The sequence below is a fragment of the Schistocerca piceifrons genome, chromosome 11 (assembly GCF_021461385.2).
Source record: "Schistocerca piceifrons isolate TAMUIC-IGC-003096 chromosome 11, iqSchPice1.1, whole genome shotgun sequence".
Taxonomy (NCBI): Eukaryota; Metazoa; Arthropoda; class Insecta; order Orthoptera; family Acrididae; genus Schistocerca; species Schistocerca piceifrons.
The window spans coordinates 89559242-89576783 of NC_060148.1; the positions used below are offsets into that span (position 1 = coordinate 89559242).

General features: G+C 40.3%; 1 protein-coding gene across 1 annotated transcript in view; it reads left to right on the forward strand.

The window, feature by feature from the left end:
* Positions 1 to 228: 228 nt before the first annotated feature.
* Positions 229 to 17542, forward strand: part of LOC124719736 (zinc finger protein 664-like) — a 168575-nt gene continuing 151261 nt past the window's right edge. The window contains exon 1 of the mRNA XM_047244938.1: positions 229 to 408. Coding sequence (XP_047100894.1) covers positions 364 to 408 — 45 coding nt within the window. The 5' untranslated portion in view covers positions 229 to 363. The remainder of the gene's footprint in view (positions 409 to 17542) is intronic.

A 17542-nucleotide genomic window follows, 5' to 3' on the forward strand; every position in this document is an offset into this window, starting at 1 on the left:
ATGTTTAGAAACCTCACGAAAATGTTCGTTATAGGTGTGTGTATGAAATTGTTAATTTCGTGTGCAGACATGGATGAGCTATCGATCATTAAGGCGTACTGCATTAATGCCGGTTAATGGTCGATCAAGCATTCATCATGTTACTACTGTTTCAAGTACAGCTATGGCGCGGTATATTAAATCATGCTCAAAAATGACGCTCGTGTTTCCATTGACATCGCGCGATTTTCGAAATTAAAAGAATCGTATTAGCTGAGCTATTTCGTTACGAGTTATACTCGGAAGTTTAAATATGGCGGATAGCGGCTGAATTGTTTGCAGTGTGCAAATTACAATTTCGGCAAAATTGGTTGTGTTACTATCATGTACGAATATCCGACAGACAGTACAATTACGAGTTCATCGCAGGTAATAACGTATTTTCTGTGCATGCTTTATTTGAAATTACTGAGCAGGTCTTCGCATTTTATGCAGTGAATCATTAACAGTAATCCGCCCCTATAATAGCATAGCTCCTTCTTTGCACCGCGTTGCCGGTGAAATACTGGATCGAGAAGATAGGCGAACAATGTTAATAATGACTGAGCAGTTTTGAAATTTCCATTCTACGTTTCTAACACGTGAAAACAGATCCCGGCGTTTATGACACGTAAATTCTCCAGTAAATGAGGGTGTAGATTAAAAAATGTAGGCATTTTTATTAGTCTGAATAGTTTTGGGAAAAATGACTTAATATGTATTATAATACTTGACTCATAGGAATTTAAAGACGATTGTATTTGAATTATTTAAGTTGTTGCAGAAACTCCCGTGTCCTTACCCCGTTTGAATATTGAAGTTCATGTTGATAACGGTTAATGTCTAAACTTAATTTAATTTTACAGATGTACGATTAAATTTCGAAAAGCAGACCTCTAGCTATTTTCGTCAACAAACGCTACATTGTAGGGTCTGATTGGTGTTTCCTGTGCTTGTCCGGGAAGATTTTGTATGTCGTTGAATATATGTGCCCCGTGCCGGTTAATGCAATAAAGTAAAAATAATAGGTAATTCTATCAGATATTGGTGTTTTCTTTTCGATTGTACGGAGTTAAAATGCGGGACTCGCCACATTAACTTTTCGATTGTACGGAGTTAAAATGCGGGACTCGCCACACAAAATATTTAATGTACATGTTAATAATTTTTTGCATGACTATAAGGCACTTGTAACAATAGAAAATTTTGGTTTGTGTAGCAAATAGGATCTTTTAGCTTGAACAGCAAATAAATGAAGATAAACATCAAAACTTCTGAACGTATTTTGTGCTAAAATTATCAGTGGCCATGAAATATAAAAATTACCGAAGCCCACAATAGCTGCCATCACATACAAAGATGTAAACAACACATGATAGTACATTCACAGATTATGATGCATATAAATAATTTAAATGTATGGTATAAACTTAGATAGTTGGAACATGTAATAAGCAAATAAATGTGTGACATGCCACTTATAGACAAATGTCCATGTATTCACTCACTGAATAAAAACAACAACAATGTAGATAAAACTGTAAAGATGTTTAAGGACTACATGGGGGCAATAGCTTTTATTTTCCCAGGGAGTGTATGAAAAAGTTTGAACTGATGTGGAGCAGAAGTGCAGTTACAGTGTACCATGCTCATCCGCTACTTCCAGCTGTTGGCAGTTTGTTTCTGTCAGTTGCAACCAATTGGATGCTAACTAATGTGAATACGAAAATCTAACGGTGCTTGCAGACTGACCTGTAGCAAAGCCTGAGGCCCATTTTTCACTGGAATGTGACAATGTCATTGGAAGCTCGCAAAACATGATGAATGAGATGAATGATGGGAAGCAAACATGAACGATCATGTGTTGGTTACCGGTAGCAAATCAGGATAAAAGGTACATATTGGTCCCACTTGCATATTTCAATATGGAGTGGACATAAACATTAGGATGTGCTACCAGTTGATTGTTTATCACAGCCTTCATTTGGCTTTCACATTCTTTGACCCACCAACTCTCAACCAAATTGTCACTTCTCAATCTAACCTAGACCTCGGGCTGCGCTACAGGATAGTCTGTCACAACAGCCAAGATATCAGGGTGGGGGGATTGGAGGATCCAGTACCAATGTTCATTTGTGGTTTTCTATGTTTCATGAATAAAATTAGCTGATATTTTGTTCTGTTACGTTAGAATTTTATCACATGTCAAATTTTTTGGCAAAATCAGAAATCAGCAGTACAGGTAAGTTGTTGTAATGATGTAGGCCTATGCATATCTCGGACTGTACTACACATGAATCAATAACAGCAGCATTTGGCTTCACTACAGATTAGTCTGTCAGTATAAGTAGTTTTCTTCCAAGCCACAATGAAATTGTTACAGTCCAGCTTAACATAGGCCCCGGTCTGTCAGCTAATCTAGTTTCCTTCCTCCTCTCCACAACAAAAACAAATCAATTTGCATATTCTGCCAGAAGAAAACATTAGATCTAGTGGGTCTTCTTAGCTACTGTGTGCTCTCTCCCAATTGCTGATAACCAATGGAAACAAATTTCCAACATCAGCATGCAACAGAAGAGCCTGATGCACCGTAAGTGTGCTGTAGCCCTATGTGGAATGGAACTTTCTGACACATTATGATATGTGTACGTAAGTTTTTTTGTTAAGTCTTGCGTTGTCGTTCCTCTGCAGATTTCTGTGGCTGTCTGCTACATTTTTTTTGAAAAACAAAATAGTTTCATTTAAATGCATGGTAGTGGAAGTATTTAACTGCTGATACAGCAGGTTATGAATCCATTGGGTTGACTGAAGCGTCCGATCCCACCCGTCGGCTTTGACCCGTGACGTAAGGCTGTTGTGGTGTGTGACGTCACGATGGCGGGAATTTAGTTTGTGAGACTGGCGGGTTTGTAGGTGTCGTTTTGATGTGATCGGTGGTGCTCTCTGGTGGTGTGTTGCTGTGTTGTGTGTTAGGTGATGTTTTTGGTTTAGTTTCCGTGTGTGGCGTGTTTATAGGTGGTATATTGTTGCAGTCGATGGTTCTCTCTGGTGGTGTGTTTATCGGTAGCGTGTTACATGGCATATGGGGTTCACTTGCGTTGTAGCATTGCACGTGTGTGTTATTGGCAGTGACTGTGCTTTCAGCGGAATATTTTTCAGTGAGTCAACGATTTTGGTTTTGTTATGTCGATGTTATTGTAGAATTTTGGTAAATTGCTTTTTTTATGTCTTTGGTAGCTATGGATATGACTGGCAAGGTCAACAGTTTTCGGTTGGCGGCGATGATGGGGGACAGTGCATTGTCTCTAATAAAATTTCTTCAACTACTTGGATTTTTGGATGAAGTTGTGAAGTGTTCATTGTGTCGTGAAGAAATGAGGCTTACCACAGTTACGGCGTCTCGGACCAGGGACGGCTATATGTGGAGATGTCATAAGGATAATAGGTCAAGGGAAGTGTTCTATTCCAATTTTGTCGGTTTGTTGTGTTTTTTCAGGTAGTGATGATTGTGGACATGGTTGTAGTTTTGGATTGTACTATTTGGTATCGGTAGTTTCTGTTGAACTATATAGGTCAAGGGAAGTGTTTAATTCCAATTTGTGGGATCGGGAGCTGCTGTTGAGCGATATAGGTCAAGGGAAGTGTCAGATTCCAGAGGATATTGTGTTTAGTGGAATTTGGGGAGTTTTGTGTTGTCGGTTTTTTCGTTGTTGTGTGTGGTTTGGTATGGTGGTGTGCATCTAAATTTATTTATATTTACTTTGTCCCCACCCAAAAACCCCCAATTTCCCAAGCTTGTCCCGTTAGTTTCATTAGGTTCCTTGTGGAACGTGTGTGTGTTGGTTTTTTCAATGTATTTTCGTGTTTGTGGTCATGTTTATGTAATGAAGTCATGGGCGCCATATTGGAGTCATAGTGTATGGTCGTTTCCGCCATATTTGTGACGGCATGGGTCAAAGAAGACGGGTGGAATCGGACGCTTCTGTATTTCCAATCCATTATTTCGCTCTGATTATTGTAAGGGCCTTTTTTATACTTTAAATATACTGAGTGCCACTGGAGAGTTTCGCCAAACTTTTAGCATAAGTGTGATTGAATATAAACATAGTAAACACTCTTGACCAGAGAGTGAATTAAATTTCAGGGAGGACAAGTAAAAACTTGGAGGTTTGCCGATGTCACTGTAATTCTGTAAGAGACAGCAGGGAGTGGTTGGGTGGAATGGGTTGAGTCTTGAAAAAAGGTTATAATATGAACACCAACAAAAGTAAAACAATTGCTGATAGTAGCCAAAATAGATGGAATATGAAAATTGCTCTATCTCGCGAAGCATTTCTGAAAAAGAGGAATTTGTTGACATCAGATGTAAATATAAGCGTTAGGAAATCTTTCCTGAAGGTATTTGTGTGGACCTTAGCCTTGTACTGGAGTGAAACGTGGAAAGTTTTCAAACATGGTATTATAGAAGACCTTATCATCAGATGGGTTGATTAAATAATTAATGAGGTGATACTGAATGAAATTGGAGAAAAAAAAGGAGTTGTTGCACAACATGGCAAAAACGAGGATCAGCTGATAGAGGTCAAATCCTGAGGCATCAATCAAGGAATCAATTTGGGGGGGGAGTCAGAAACTGTTGAAGGAGACAGGATTGACTACAGTAAGCACTTTTCAAATGGATGTAGGCTGCAGTAGTTATGCAGAGGTGGAGATGCTGGCACAAGCTACAGTAGTACAGAGAGCTCTATCAGACAAGGTTTCAGGATAAAGACCAATATAACAAGCACTTTTAACAGTGGCCATGTTGGTACATTACTTTAGGACGTGTACCACATCGTGCTCTTGACTTAATTTACTTTTAATGTGCTCAGTGTGTTTAGTTCATGCTGCCAAACACCGGGGAATTTTGTTTTTGGGCTACTGTACATGACCACACTTAAGGGTCTCCAAACGAGTTGAAATCTTGGAATTTTCAATTATTTACTTATTTATTTTTGCACTGATCTTAGTCTACAGAATTTCCCCTTTCCAATCTTATATAATACATGTATATTATTGTCTTATTTTGGTTTATTGATTCATTTAAACAAAACAAGGTGGGCATGACCACGTTCCAAGAATGTGGACAGTTGAAGAAACAAAGATACGTCAATTACATTGGTGTTGGGGATTGAAAAGGTTTCAAAGCAGCTGAGGAAGAGAAGCCGTGTTGGGAAAATGTAACTACAACTACACTGGAGTGCTTGACCATACTGTTCACTCAGGTTGTGGCTTGTCAAATGACTGTGTGGTTGTCATACAGTCATACAAACTGTGCAGCACTAGATTTGCACCTGGTGGCCAAAATTGGAAGTATTTTTTTTTTTTTCAGCATAAATTGGTTCCACATTTACATCTACATTTATACTTTGTGAACCACCCATGAAGTGCATGGGCAGAGGATATGTCCCATTGTACCTATTATTGGGGTATCTCCCTGTTCCATTCACATATGAAGTGCAGGAAGAATAATTGATTGCCTCTGTATGTGCTGTAATTATTCTAATCTTGTCCTCACTATCCATATGTCAGTGCATGCATGGAGGGTTGTAGTATATTCCTAGAGTCATAGTTATAGCTGGTTCTTGAAACATTGTTAATAGACTTTCTTGCGATAGTTTACATCTAGCTTCTAGAGTCTTCTAGTTAAGTTCCTTCAGTATCTTAGTGACATTCTCCCTGGGATCAAACAAACCTGTGACCATTTGTGCTGCCCATCTCTGTATACATTCAGTATCTCATCTTAGTCGTATTTGGTACAGGTCCCACACACATGAGCAATACTCTAGAACTAGTTACAAGAGTGATTTGTAAACAATCTCCTTTGTAGAGTGATTGCAATTCCTCAGTATCCTACGTGTAAACCGAAGTCTGCCACCAACTGCTTTACTTACGACTGTGTGTATGTGATCATTTCATATCATTACAAAGTGTTACTCCCTGGTTTTTGTATAAGTTAGCTGATTTCAGCAGTGGCTCATTGATCTTCTGCTATGCAGCGTACCTACCACGTTTCACTGCCATACAATAATTACAGTCCACACTGATCCATTGAGTAGCTGAACTTCAATTACAACCAGCTGAGAGAAAATGCTGTTTTTAATTTTTTTGTTTGTTTTTCCGTGACAAATTTAAGTCCAAACTGGCTCTTGTCCCATGATTAGGTATAGTTTGTCCGTTGTGCACAACAGATTGGTAAATGTATGGTAGGTGAACTCACTTGATGCAGCAAGAATACCCAGATTCTTAAATAGTTCTTTATATTGTGCCTGCCTACTCCTTTGGTTATTTTCTTAGATGTGTGGTAGATCACTTGATGCAGTAAGGATACCCAGATTCTTAAATAGTTCTTTACATTGAGCCTGCGTACTACTTTTTGTTATTTTCTTGGGGCCCTTTTCTGCAGTGTGAAAACAGTGACATTGGTTTTGTGCCCTTGTTTGCCAGAAAAGAAATCTTAATATTTTGTTATCCTTTAGATTTAATATGCTGTTAAAACGTCTCTATGGGCTATATCTGCTGATTTTGTCCGTATGAATCCATGCTGAGGTACAGATAATTTATTATTCTTCTCTGTAAATAATATCGGTTTTTTTCTTAATTTCCTATAAAACCTGTGAAACTCTTGATGAAATGATGATTGGCCTATAGTTGTTCATGTTGTCTTACCTCCCTCCCTTTCTCCCCCCAACCCCATCTACTACATGTAGATGACTTTGGATGTTTTCAATGACCCAGGAAAAGTATTCGATTGGAGTGAGAGGAGTCACAAGTATGTTAATGGTATTATTACAATATAGATACATTTCTTCAGAATTGTCACTTTAATATCATGAATTTCACCTAGATAATGGTTTATCAGTTCTTTTATAGCTTTCATGGCCTTGTCCCTAGAGACAAGATTAATAAACATCATCCTATAACATGTTACTGTTTATAATTTAGTAACTGGAGCTTTAGCTTAAATGGTGATTTACCAAATCTTCCACAATACCTGTAGAGAATTTATTAAATAGGTTTGTCACTGCTATTGTTGTTGTTGTGGTCTTCAGTCCTGAGACTGGTTTGATGCAGCCCTCCATGCTACTCTATCCTGTGCAAACTTCATCTCCCAGTACCTACTGCAACCTACATCCTTCTGAATCTGCTTAGTGTATTCATCTCTTGGTCTCCCTCTACGATTTTTACCCTTCACGCTGCCCTCCAATACTAAATTGGTGATCCCTTGATGCCTCAGAACATGTCCTACCAACCGATCCCTTCTTCTAGTCAAGTTGTACCACAAACCTCTCTTCTCCCCAATCCTATTCAGTACTTCCTCATTAGTTATGTGATCAACCCATCTAATCTTAAGCATTCTTCTGTAGCACCACATTTTGAAAGCTTCTATTCTCTTCTCGTCCAAACTATTTATCATCCATGTTTCGCTTCCATACATGGCTACACTCTGTACAAATACTTTCAGAAACGACTTCCTGACACTTAAATCTATACTTGAAGTTAACAAATTCCTCTTCTTCAGAAACGATTTCCTTGCCATTGCCAGTCAACATTTTATATCCTCTCTACTTCGACCATCATCAGTTATTTTGCTCCCCAAATAGCAAAACTCATTTACTACTTTAAGTGTCTCATTTCATAATCTAATTCCCTCAGCATCACCCGACTTAATTCGACTACATTCCATTATCCTCATTTTGCTTTTGTTGATGTTCATCTTATACCCTCCTTTCAAGACACTGTCCATTCCGTTCAACTGCTCTTCCAAGTCCTTTGCTGTCTCTGACAGAACTACAATGTCATCGGCGAACCTCAAAGTTTTTATTTCCTCTCCATGGATTTTAATACGTACTCCAAATTTTTCTTTTGTTTCCTTTACTGATGGTCAATATACTGATTGAATAACACTCCCTTCCCAACCACTGCTTGCTATATGTACATACATACTCCACAAGCCACCATATGATGGATGGTGGAGGGTACGTAACACCATTGCTCATCATTCTCTTTCCTGTTCTACTCACAAATGGAGATTGGAAAAACGACTGTCTCTATGCCTCTATATGAACCCTAATTTCTCGTACCTCATATTCGCAGTCCTTAAGCAAAATGTATGTTGGTGGCAGTAGAATCATTCTGCAGTCAGCTGCAGACGACGATTCTCTAAATTTTCCCAATACTGTTTCACAAAAAGAACGTCTTCGTCACTCCAAGTGTTACCATTTGGGCTCTTGCAGATGTCTGTAATACTCGCATGTTGATTGAACCTCCCAGCAACAAGTCTGACAGAACATCTCTGAATTTCTTTCCCATCTTTCTTTATTCCCACTTGATGGGGATTGCAAACACACTAGCAGTAATCAAGAATGGGTCGCACAACTGGTCTGTCGTTATAAATGAGCAGCACTTTCTTAGAATCCTTCTATAAACCAAAGTCAACCGTCCGCCTTCCCTACAACTGACCTTATTTGCTCATTTAATTTTTATCACACTGCAACGTTGTGTTTAGATTTTAATCGACATTGCTGTGTCCAGTGATATACCGCTAATAGTGTATTCAAGTAAAGTAGGATTGTTTTTCCTACTTATCTGCATTATCTTATATGTTTCCACATTTGGAGCAAGCTGCCATTATAAGTCTAATAGAAGTTCTGTCCAAGAGGTCCTGTATCCTCTTACAGTCACTCAGTGACAAGACATCCACATCTGTGAAGTGCATGCCAGAGGGTATATCCCATTGTACCAATTATCAGCGCTTTTTCCCATTTCATTTGTGGTGTCACCGCCAGACACCACACTTGCTAGGTGGTAGCCTTTAAATCGGCCGCGGTCCGTTAGTATACGTCGGACCCACATGTCGCCACTATCAGTGATTGCAGACCGAGCGCCGCCACACGGCAGGTCTAGTCTAGAGAGACGTCCTAGCACTCGCCCCAGTTGTACAGCCGACTTTGCTAGCGATGGTTCACTGTCTACATACGTTCTCATTTGCTGAGACGACAGTTTAGCATAGCCTTCAGCTACGTCATTTGCTACGACCTATCAAGGCGCCATATTCAGTTACTATGTCTTCTGAACAGATAATATTGTGACTCATGTACCGTCAAGAGTGACGTTCATCATTAATGGATTAAAGTTAAGTATCAAACTAATTACGTCTGCTTTCAGAATTCTAATTCCTTGTCATGTTCCAGACCTCACGTCAGTATAGTTCTTCCCTCCTCACGTCAGCCTGCGTGAGCTAAAACGCGTACATTTCGGCCTCCTCTAGGAAAACGGTGTTGGCTCTTCTGCCAACACAACACCATTCATATGCGGGGTGTGGGAAAAATTATTGCTTAAATCCCTCAGTGTGTACTGTAATTAATTTAATCATGTCCTAAAAATCCCTATGGGAGTGATATGTAGAGGATTGTAGTATATTCCTAGAGTCATCATTTAAAGCCGGTTTGTGGAACTTCGTCAGTAGACTTCTTCAGGATAGCTTCCCTATCTTCAAGGGTCTCCCAGTGCAATTCCTTCATTATCCCTGTGACACTTGCCTACGAACCAAACAAACTGTGAGTATTTGTGCTACCCTGCTCTGTATATGTTCAATATCCCCTGTTAGTACTATTTGGCTTGGGTCCCACATACTTGAGCAATATCCTAGAATGGGTCACATGAGTGTTTTGTAAGCAATTTCCTTTGGAGACTGACTGCACTTCTCCATTATTCTACCCATAAACTGGTCCACCACCTGCTTTACCCACAACTGAGCCCAGCTATTAGTATGAGTTGGCTGATTCCCACTGTGACTCATTGATGTTATAAGATACTATGTTTCTTCATTTTGTGAAGTGCACAGTTTTATATTTTTTAATACTTACAGCAAACTAGCAATCAGTGCATTGCTTTGAAATCTTGTCGAGGTCGGACTGAACATTTGTACAGCTTCGTTGATATATTACTGGTAGAAGAGGGGCTAACTCAGCCGCAAATTCAGTATAGAATCTAATGGAGATTCCATCAGGCCGTGGAGCTTTGTTCAATTTTAAAGATTTCAGCTGTTTCTCAACACCACTGTACACTACAGTGTTGCCTGCAAACAGTGGCAGACCACTGCTCACCCTATCTGTGAGATTCTTCATGTACACAGGGTGCCCCCTTTGTCTTCACAACCCCAAATGAATTTTTGCCTGGGGGGGGGGGGGGGGGGGGGAAATTATGAATAATTGGCATTCAGTAAGTAATGCAACACAGCTCTTTTCTGGAAGCAGGTTGGTTTTATTTAGGATTCCAATACACCATATTATTCCCCTCTCTTTTGGCTACAAAACCTTGTTTTTAAACATAATCTCCATTCGATGTGACGGCTTTGGACCAACTTACTGGGAGCGCCTGTATGCCTCCACTCTACCACTCTGCTGGTCGATGTCTGAGCCAATGTTTTCCTGCATCAGTAACCTCTCCATCATCCACGTACTGCTTCTCGCGAAGTGCATCCTTCGTTCGACCTTACGGATGGAAGTCAGAAGGTGAGAGATCTAGACTGTAGAGTGGTGATGAATAGTCTAGTGAAATTTTGTATGCTCCTCTCGGACGTGCAGACCTTTGTGAGGCCTTGTGTTGTCATGGAGAAGGAGAAGTTCATGTGCATTTTGTGATATATATATTCTCGAATCAGAAACATACAAATTTGCAGTAGCCAAACACATCAATAAATATGTACATATATATACACAAATTGTATTTATATTACATGTGCCCAGTACTTTGCAACCTCTAAGGCACTTGGAGTGGCTTGCAGGAGATAAATCTTCGTGCAGGATGTAGGTCACAAAAGGCACTGGAGCATGTGGCTTGTGGTTTGTTCTTGTCCATAATCACAGGACATATCTTCTGCTATGAAGCCCCATCTCTTCAGGTTGTCTCTGGATCATCCAACTCCTGATCGTAATCTGTTTAAAGATTTCCACACCGGCCAGCTCTCGTTGTGTCCAGGTGGTAGTTCTTAAGCTTCTGGCATCTGCAGGTGGGGCGTCGACTTCTTCCATAGCTCCAGCCTTGCCTTCTCTGGTGAAATGGTGAGCTTCTCGGATGTTCTCAGGAAGCTCTTTCGTGATCTCAGCCGTTGCTGTGGTGGATTATGTCCGTGCAGTGGATGGGCAGTGTCCTGTTCCACTTTGTCTCTCCTTGTTGGCAGCCACTGTTCTGCGTATCCATGATGACGAACACACAGAAGTTGTTTCTTCAATTTCTGAGGGTAGCACAGTATGCTTTAGAGATAATCATTGCACCGCAAGGGAGGACATCAAACAGAATAGCCCCTTCAGAGTCCCAGAGGGCCATCGCCATAACTTTACCGTCCGAGATTGTGGCTTTGAACTTCTTCTTATGGGGAGAGGTGATGTGGTGCCACTCTGTGAATTCCTGTTTTGTTTGCTGTTTGAAGTGATGAACCCGTGTTTCATCGCCTGTGATGACATTCGACAAAAAATTGTCACGATCGGCCTCATACCACGCAAGCAATTCTGCACAGATGGTGTTTCATTGCTCTTTACGGTCTTCTGTTACTCGGTGACGAACTGAGCGGCCCTCACCTTTGTGTATCCCAACTGGTGGTCGAGTGCATTAGCATTACCAACAGAGATGTCCAGTTGTGTTGTGACGTGTTTGTGATCTGTCCACAAGTTCCAACATTGCAGTAGTCAGAGCTGTGTGCAGCTGGCTGGTACGCGAGAAATTTTGTGCGACGTCGTTGCAATCACAATAGACGCCTCACCTGACAGCTCATCTTGCTTTTGTTCACTGCCAGCTCTCCGGAGACATTCTACAATATCTACGGTGCTCTGGTTTTCCACCAAAAAAAACCTCTATGACAACTCTCTGCTTGGAACCATAGAGTAAATATCTCTGGAGTGAGCATTGCGTTCTGCGCATGTTGTCAACATTAAACCAGGATTGTCACGTGTTATCGAGTCTTCGCTGTGCGTGTGTGCTTTCTGTAGCGTTTGAAGTTTATAATGTCAAGAGTTTTTGTTGTGTTTCACCGTTTGTTAATAGTGTAATAGCGAGGGTGAATTACTGTTGTTGCTACGGATGCAAAGAAAAATATGTGAAAGGAGAGGTAGTAACTTTTCATGGGTGCATACCATGTAGCTCTAATTATAGTTATCATATTAGTAAGAGACTCTGTATATGTTTAAAAATTTCGAGACGCCTTATAATTGAGGCTTGATTCTGTAGACCTATTTTTCTACGATTTTATGACTATAAAACAGATATTACGGCTTGTACAAAAGCTTACAAACAGTCGCTTCCTCTTGTAAATTTGCTAGAGGAACAGGAAAGGGAAAGATTAGTTGTTTCAGTAAATACTATCCCCCATGCATTTATCAGTGACTTGTTGATTATGTATATAGATTACTCAGTCTACTATTTATTTAATAAACTGGGAGCAAGTACTTAAAATGCGTTAAATAAATACCTCAAAGTGCCACCAGTAAGAAAAAGTGTGCTTTAGATCGCAAAAACGAGAAAATAAATACGCAGAAATACAAGAAAAAAGGACAAATTAGCAGGGGTATAATCGCTAATGTCTGGCAAATTCGGTGGTTTTCGGACACTTGCAAAAGTACTAGCGTACTGTCAAGTCGTTTTGCAGGACTATCACTGCAAAAATGTACGTCAGGCTCTGTAATACTATAAAGTGCCGTATCATAACGAAAACTACCAAAAATCGAATGCATCTGAACTATGACACCTATCGCAAACAAGCAGAATGTAATATCACTTGCCGTTAAAAGTTACGTAGCTGGTTTATTCCTGGTATCAAATGGATACTGTTAAAATGTCTGTGCAACATATATAAATAATCCACCACACGTACGAAAAGAATCTGTCTGTACTAGGGAGGTAGTGACATTCTAAATATACAGGGCGCTATACGGACAAACACACGACGTCCCGAGATCACGTGACCAGGCCGGCAATGTATGTTGACAACACAAAATCTGTTCTGCGCATGTGAATGCTCACTCCAGAGATATTTACTCTATGCTTGGAACGCACCTCTTTTACAGATGGCATTTTTAAGGCTGTGTATAGTGCCACCACCTATTGGAACTTCATGAAACAATAGGGGCTGAAGCGGCAATATTCCACTGCCTCATAACAAAGTCTGCATTTTTTTGTAACTGATATTGGCTGGAAAAAAAATTGTTGCATTATTTATTGAACACCTCTTGTATATTGAGCAAATGTTGTTTAATTACCTGGGGGACTTTAACAAGCATCGTTATATTTTTTAAGACTTTGTTCCTTATCATGATATGAAGAGCGTCTTTTTTAAATAGCGTGTTGTATTTTTTATTCAGTAATTCACTTGCTTTCCTCAAGACCTATTCAAAACCATATCACAGTTTACCATTCACATAAACAGGACTGTTTAAAAACATAAGTTATAACTGGATACTTGCCATCTTCAGGCGAAGTGTCGGGTTCACGACTCGTCCGGATCTTTATAGCTGCTGGACCACGGGTTTCTCCGCATCCTCAGGGGCGCCGGTCCAGCCAATCAGGTGCGAACGGAATCGGCATTGCGGCGTGTGGTGGGGGGGATCCACGGGCGCCAGGTCCCGGCATCTTGTCACGGATGCCTTTTTATTCCATCCACCACCGACCTGCCTCCATTGGTGCGCTCTCGTCTCATTCTTGATAACATGTGTTCCACGCGCTGCTGACTTATCCCGATTGACCAGGTTATCACTGACCCGTATCTCCTCTGCCTCTTTAATAATAGAGTCCCAGAAACCTTTCACTCTACACAGTCTCTTGGTTTCTTCAAATTGAAACGTGTGTTCTTCACTGAGGCTGTGCTGTGCTACCGTGGATTTTTCTTTTTGTCCGAGGCGGATGCTTCTCGCATGTTCAGAGATGCGTTGTGTTATGCAACACTGTGTCTGTCTTATATATTGTTTCCCACATTCACAGGAAATACTGTAGACACCTGGTGTACTTAGACCCAAGCTGTCATTCATTGAGCCCAGCATATTTCTGATTTTTGCTGGAGGATGGAAGATGGTTTTTATCTTGTTCTTCTCCAGTATCTTGGCAATCTTGGCTGTGGGCGGCCCTGCACACGGTCTGGTGTTCATCCCTTACACAGGGCTACCCATGGCCAAGATCGCCAAGATACTGGAGAAGAACAAGATAAAAACCATCTTCCATCCTCCAGCAAAAGTCAGAAATATGCTGGGCTCAATGAAGGACAGCTTGGGTCTAAGAACACCAGGTGTCTATGGTATTTCCTGTGAATGTGGAAAACAATATATCAGACAGACGCAGTGTTGCATAACACAACACATCTCTGAACATGTGGGAAGCGTCTGCCTCGGACAGAAAGAAAAATCCGTGGTAGCAGAGCACAGTCTCAGTGAAGAACACACGTTTCAATTTGAAGAAACCAAGAGACTGTGTAGAGCGAAAGGTTTCTGGGACTCTATTATTAAAGAGGCAGTGTAGATACAGGTCAGTGATAACCTGGTCAATCGGGATAATGGCTTCCAAGTCAGCAGCGTGTGGAACACAAAATTATCTAGAATGAGACAAGAGTGCACCGATGGAGGCAGGTCCCTGGTGGATGGAATAAACAGGCCGCACTGAGATGAGATGCCAGGACCTGGCACCCGCCACACCAATTTGGCTCGCATCTGATTGGCCGGACCGGTGCCAAGGATGCAGAGAAGCCCGTGGTCCAGTGGCTATAAAGATCCGGACGAGTCGTGAACCCGACACTTCGCCTGAAGATGGCAAGTAAAAAACTTGCTGAAACATTTCTGGAGAACAACGCATTGACTCGGCTGTCAACCCGAGAAGATTTTATCATCAAGATTCTCCAAGAAAGCCTACATTGTCATATAATTGATTTTGATTCTCCTACTATCACAAGGAGCAGGTACCCAGGATAATGTAAGTAATCCACTTGCTAGAGTTGTCAGTAAAGAAACTGAAAGACGAGGAACATGCACAGTGGTTGTTCAGCCAACCATCTTCTGATGAATTATTGTTTGTGCACCAACAAACAGAAGATAAAAATGCTACATGTTGTTTAATAGTACTGCAGATACCTGTGCTGTAAAGAAGAAAACATTATTGCACTTACTGGTCTGCTAACTTATACTCCCTATGGATGAGTATCAGTTCTACCTTTTCTTGGTTGGTGTACATTGTACTCTCACAAATCTTGAACTGAGTATGGTTGACTGGATGAGCTCTGTGCATTTTCTATACATTTTTATTTGCTTACTGTTTTATACATCAAGTAAATGAGTTAAGTTACCTTCAGCATCTGCACTGTGTGCTAATACACAAGAGCTCATAAAGTTTGTGTTTTTTGTGTGAGAATGTCATGTTTACGTGAATGATACGCTTCAGTATTGCCTGATTCAATTTGACTAAGGCTGCATAGGATCAAACAGGTACAAGACAAGACCTAGCAGAAATCCTTGGATAAAACAGGTGAGATTTAACTGTTGAAGTTTTTTTTTTTTTTTTTTTTTTTTTTTAAGTCATCAGTCTTCTGACTGTTTTGATATATGGCCTGCCACGAATTACTCACCTGTGCCAACCTCATCATCTCAGAGCAACACTTGCAACCTACGTCCTCAATTATTTGCTGGATATATTCCAATCTCTGTCGTCCTCTACAGTTTTTTCCCTGTACAGCTCCCTCTAAGTACCATGGAAGTTATACCTTGACGTCTTAACAGATGTCCAATCATCCTTTCTCTTTTCCTTGTAGGCCTAATTGTTTTCCACGTATTCCTTTCGTCTCTGATTCTGTGTAGAACCTCTTTATTCCTTACCTTATCAGCCCACAGAATTTTCAACATTTGTCTGTAGCACCACAACTCAAATGCTTCAATTCTATTCCATCCATGTATCACTAACATAAACTGCTGTGCTCCAAATGTGCATTCTCAGAAATTTCTTCTTCAAATTAAGTCCTATATTTGATACTAGTAGACTTCTCTTGGCCAGGAATGCCCTTTTTCAAATGCTAGTCTGCTTTTGATGTCCTCTTTGCTCTGTCTGTCATTGGTTACCGTATTTACTCGAATCTAAGCCGCACTCGAAAAATGAGACTCGAAATCAAGGAAAAAAAATGTTCCCGAATGTAAGCCGCACAGACTCGAAATTAAAGGGGAGAGAAAAGTTTTAGACCACACCTCCAAATCGAAACAAAGTTGGTCCTTTGTAACATGAGACACAATTTAGGTCAAATGGATGAAGATACAGCTACTGTAGTTTGGTTCGAGTCATAAATGTAACAGTTAAGCTTTACCAGGTAGCCATTGCTATGTGTCAGGCACTCCGTCCTTAATTGTATGGGTACCCTTCCTTTTTGACGTGCTTCGTCTGGTTTGAATCAATTGTTTATTTTGCTTTGATCTGATAAGTGCCGTTCTCTTTGTTATAGGTGCTTATGTCACTCTAAGCTGAAAATGCATTATTGTACTGTGTCATGCATTGTTTGTCGCATTCTGCTATTTGTTGTTACTTACACTGCTACTTTCTTTGATAATGGTCAACAAGAACCAAATAATAGACTGTGTATGATAGAAAATGTTCTGAACGAGAGTTTAGCGAAAATTTTTCTCCGTTTGAAAATCTTTGCAGACGCCTCTTTAGTATATTAGATTCTGCATTGAAAGAGTCATCTTAGATTTAAAAATCTGGTCAGTTGCTGACTATATCACTATTCAGCATAAGAATAATATGAATATAAATGTGACAATATATGTATATTATTCCTGTTGTCTCACTCCAGTTTCGTAGTTTATTGGGCAGACAGGATTTAAATGACATAGCAACAAACAAGAAAGAATACATGGCATAATGTTTCCATTCTTCTACCTTTTCTTTTAATTTATTTACTGACACATAGGTTTTGGCGCCAGTATTTATCTTTGTGCCTGCAAAGCATGCCTGTGTAGCGCTACATATATTTGACGGCAGTAGTTAGTTGTGGCGGCTCCTACCAGAACTTCTGCTTACTGTGCACTCGATTTTAAGCCGCAGGCGGTTTTTTGGATTACAAAAACCGGAAAAAAAGTGCGGCTTAGATTCCAGTAAATACGGTATTTTGATGCCTGTTCCCTAACTTCATCGCCTTCATGACCATCAGTCCTGATTTTAAGTTTCTTGCTTTTCTCATTTCTGCTACTTCTCATTACATTTATCTTTCTTCAATTTACTGTTAGTCCAAACTCTGTACTGTTCATTCCATTCAGCAGATCCTGTAGTTCTTCTACACTTTCACTCAGGGTAGCAATGTCATCAGTGAACCGTATCATTGATATCCCATCACATTGGATTTTAGTTTCACTCCTGAACCTTCCTTCTCTTTCCATCATTGCTTGTTTGATGTACAGATTGAACTATAGGGGTGAAAGTTTACATACCTGTCTTACACTCTTTTTAATCAGAGTGCTTCGTTCTT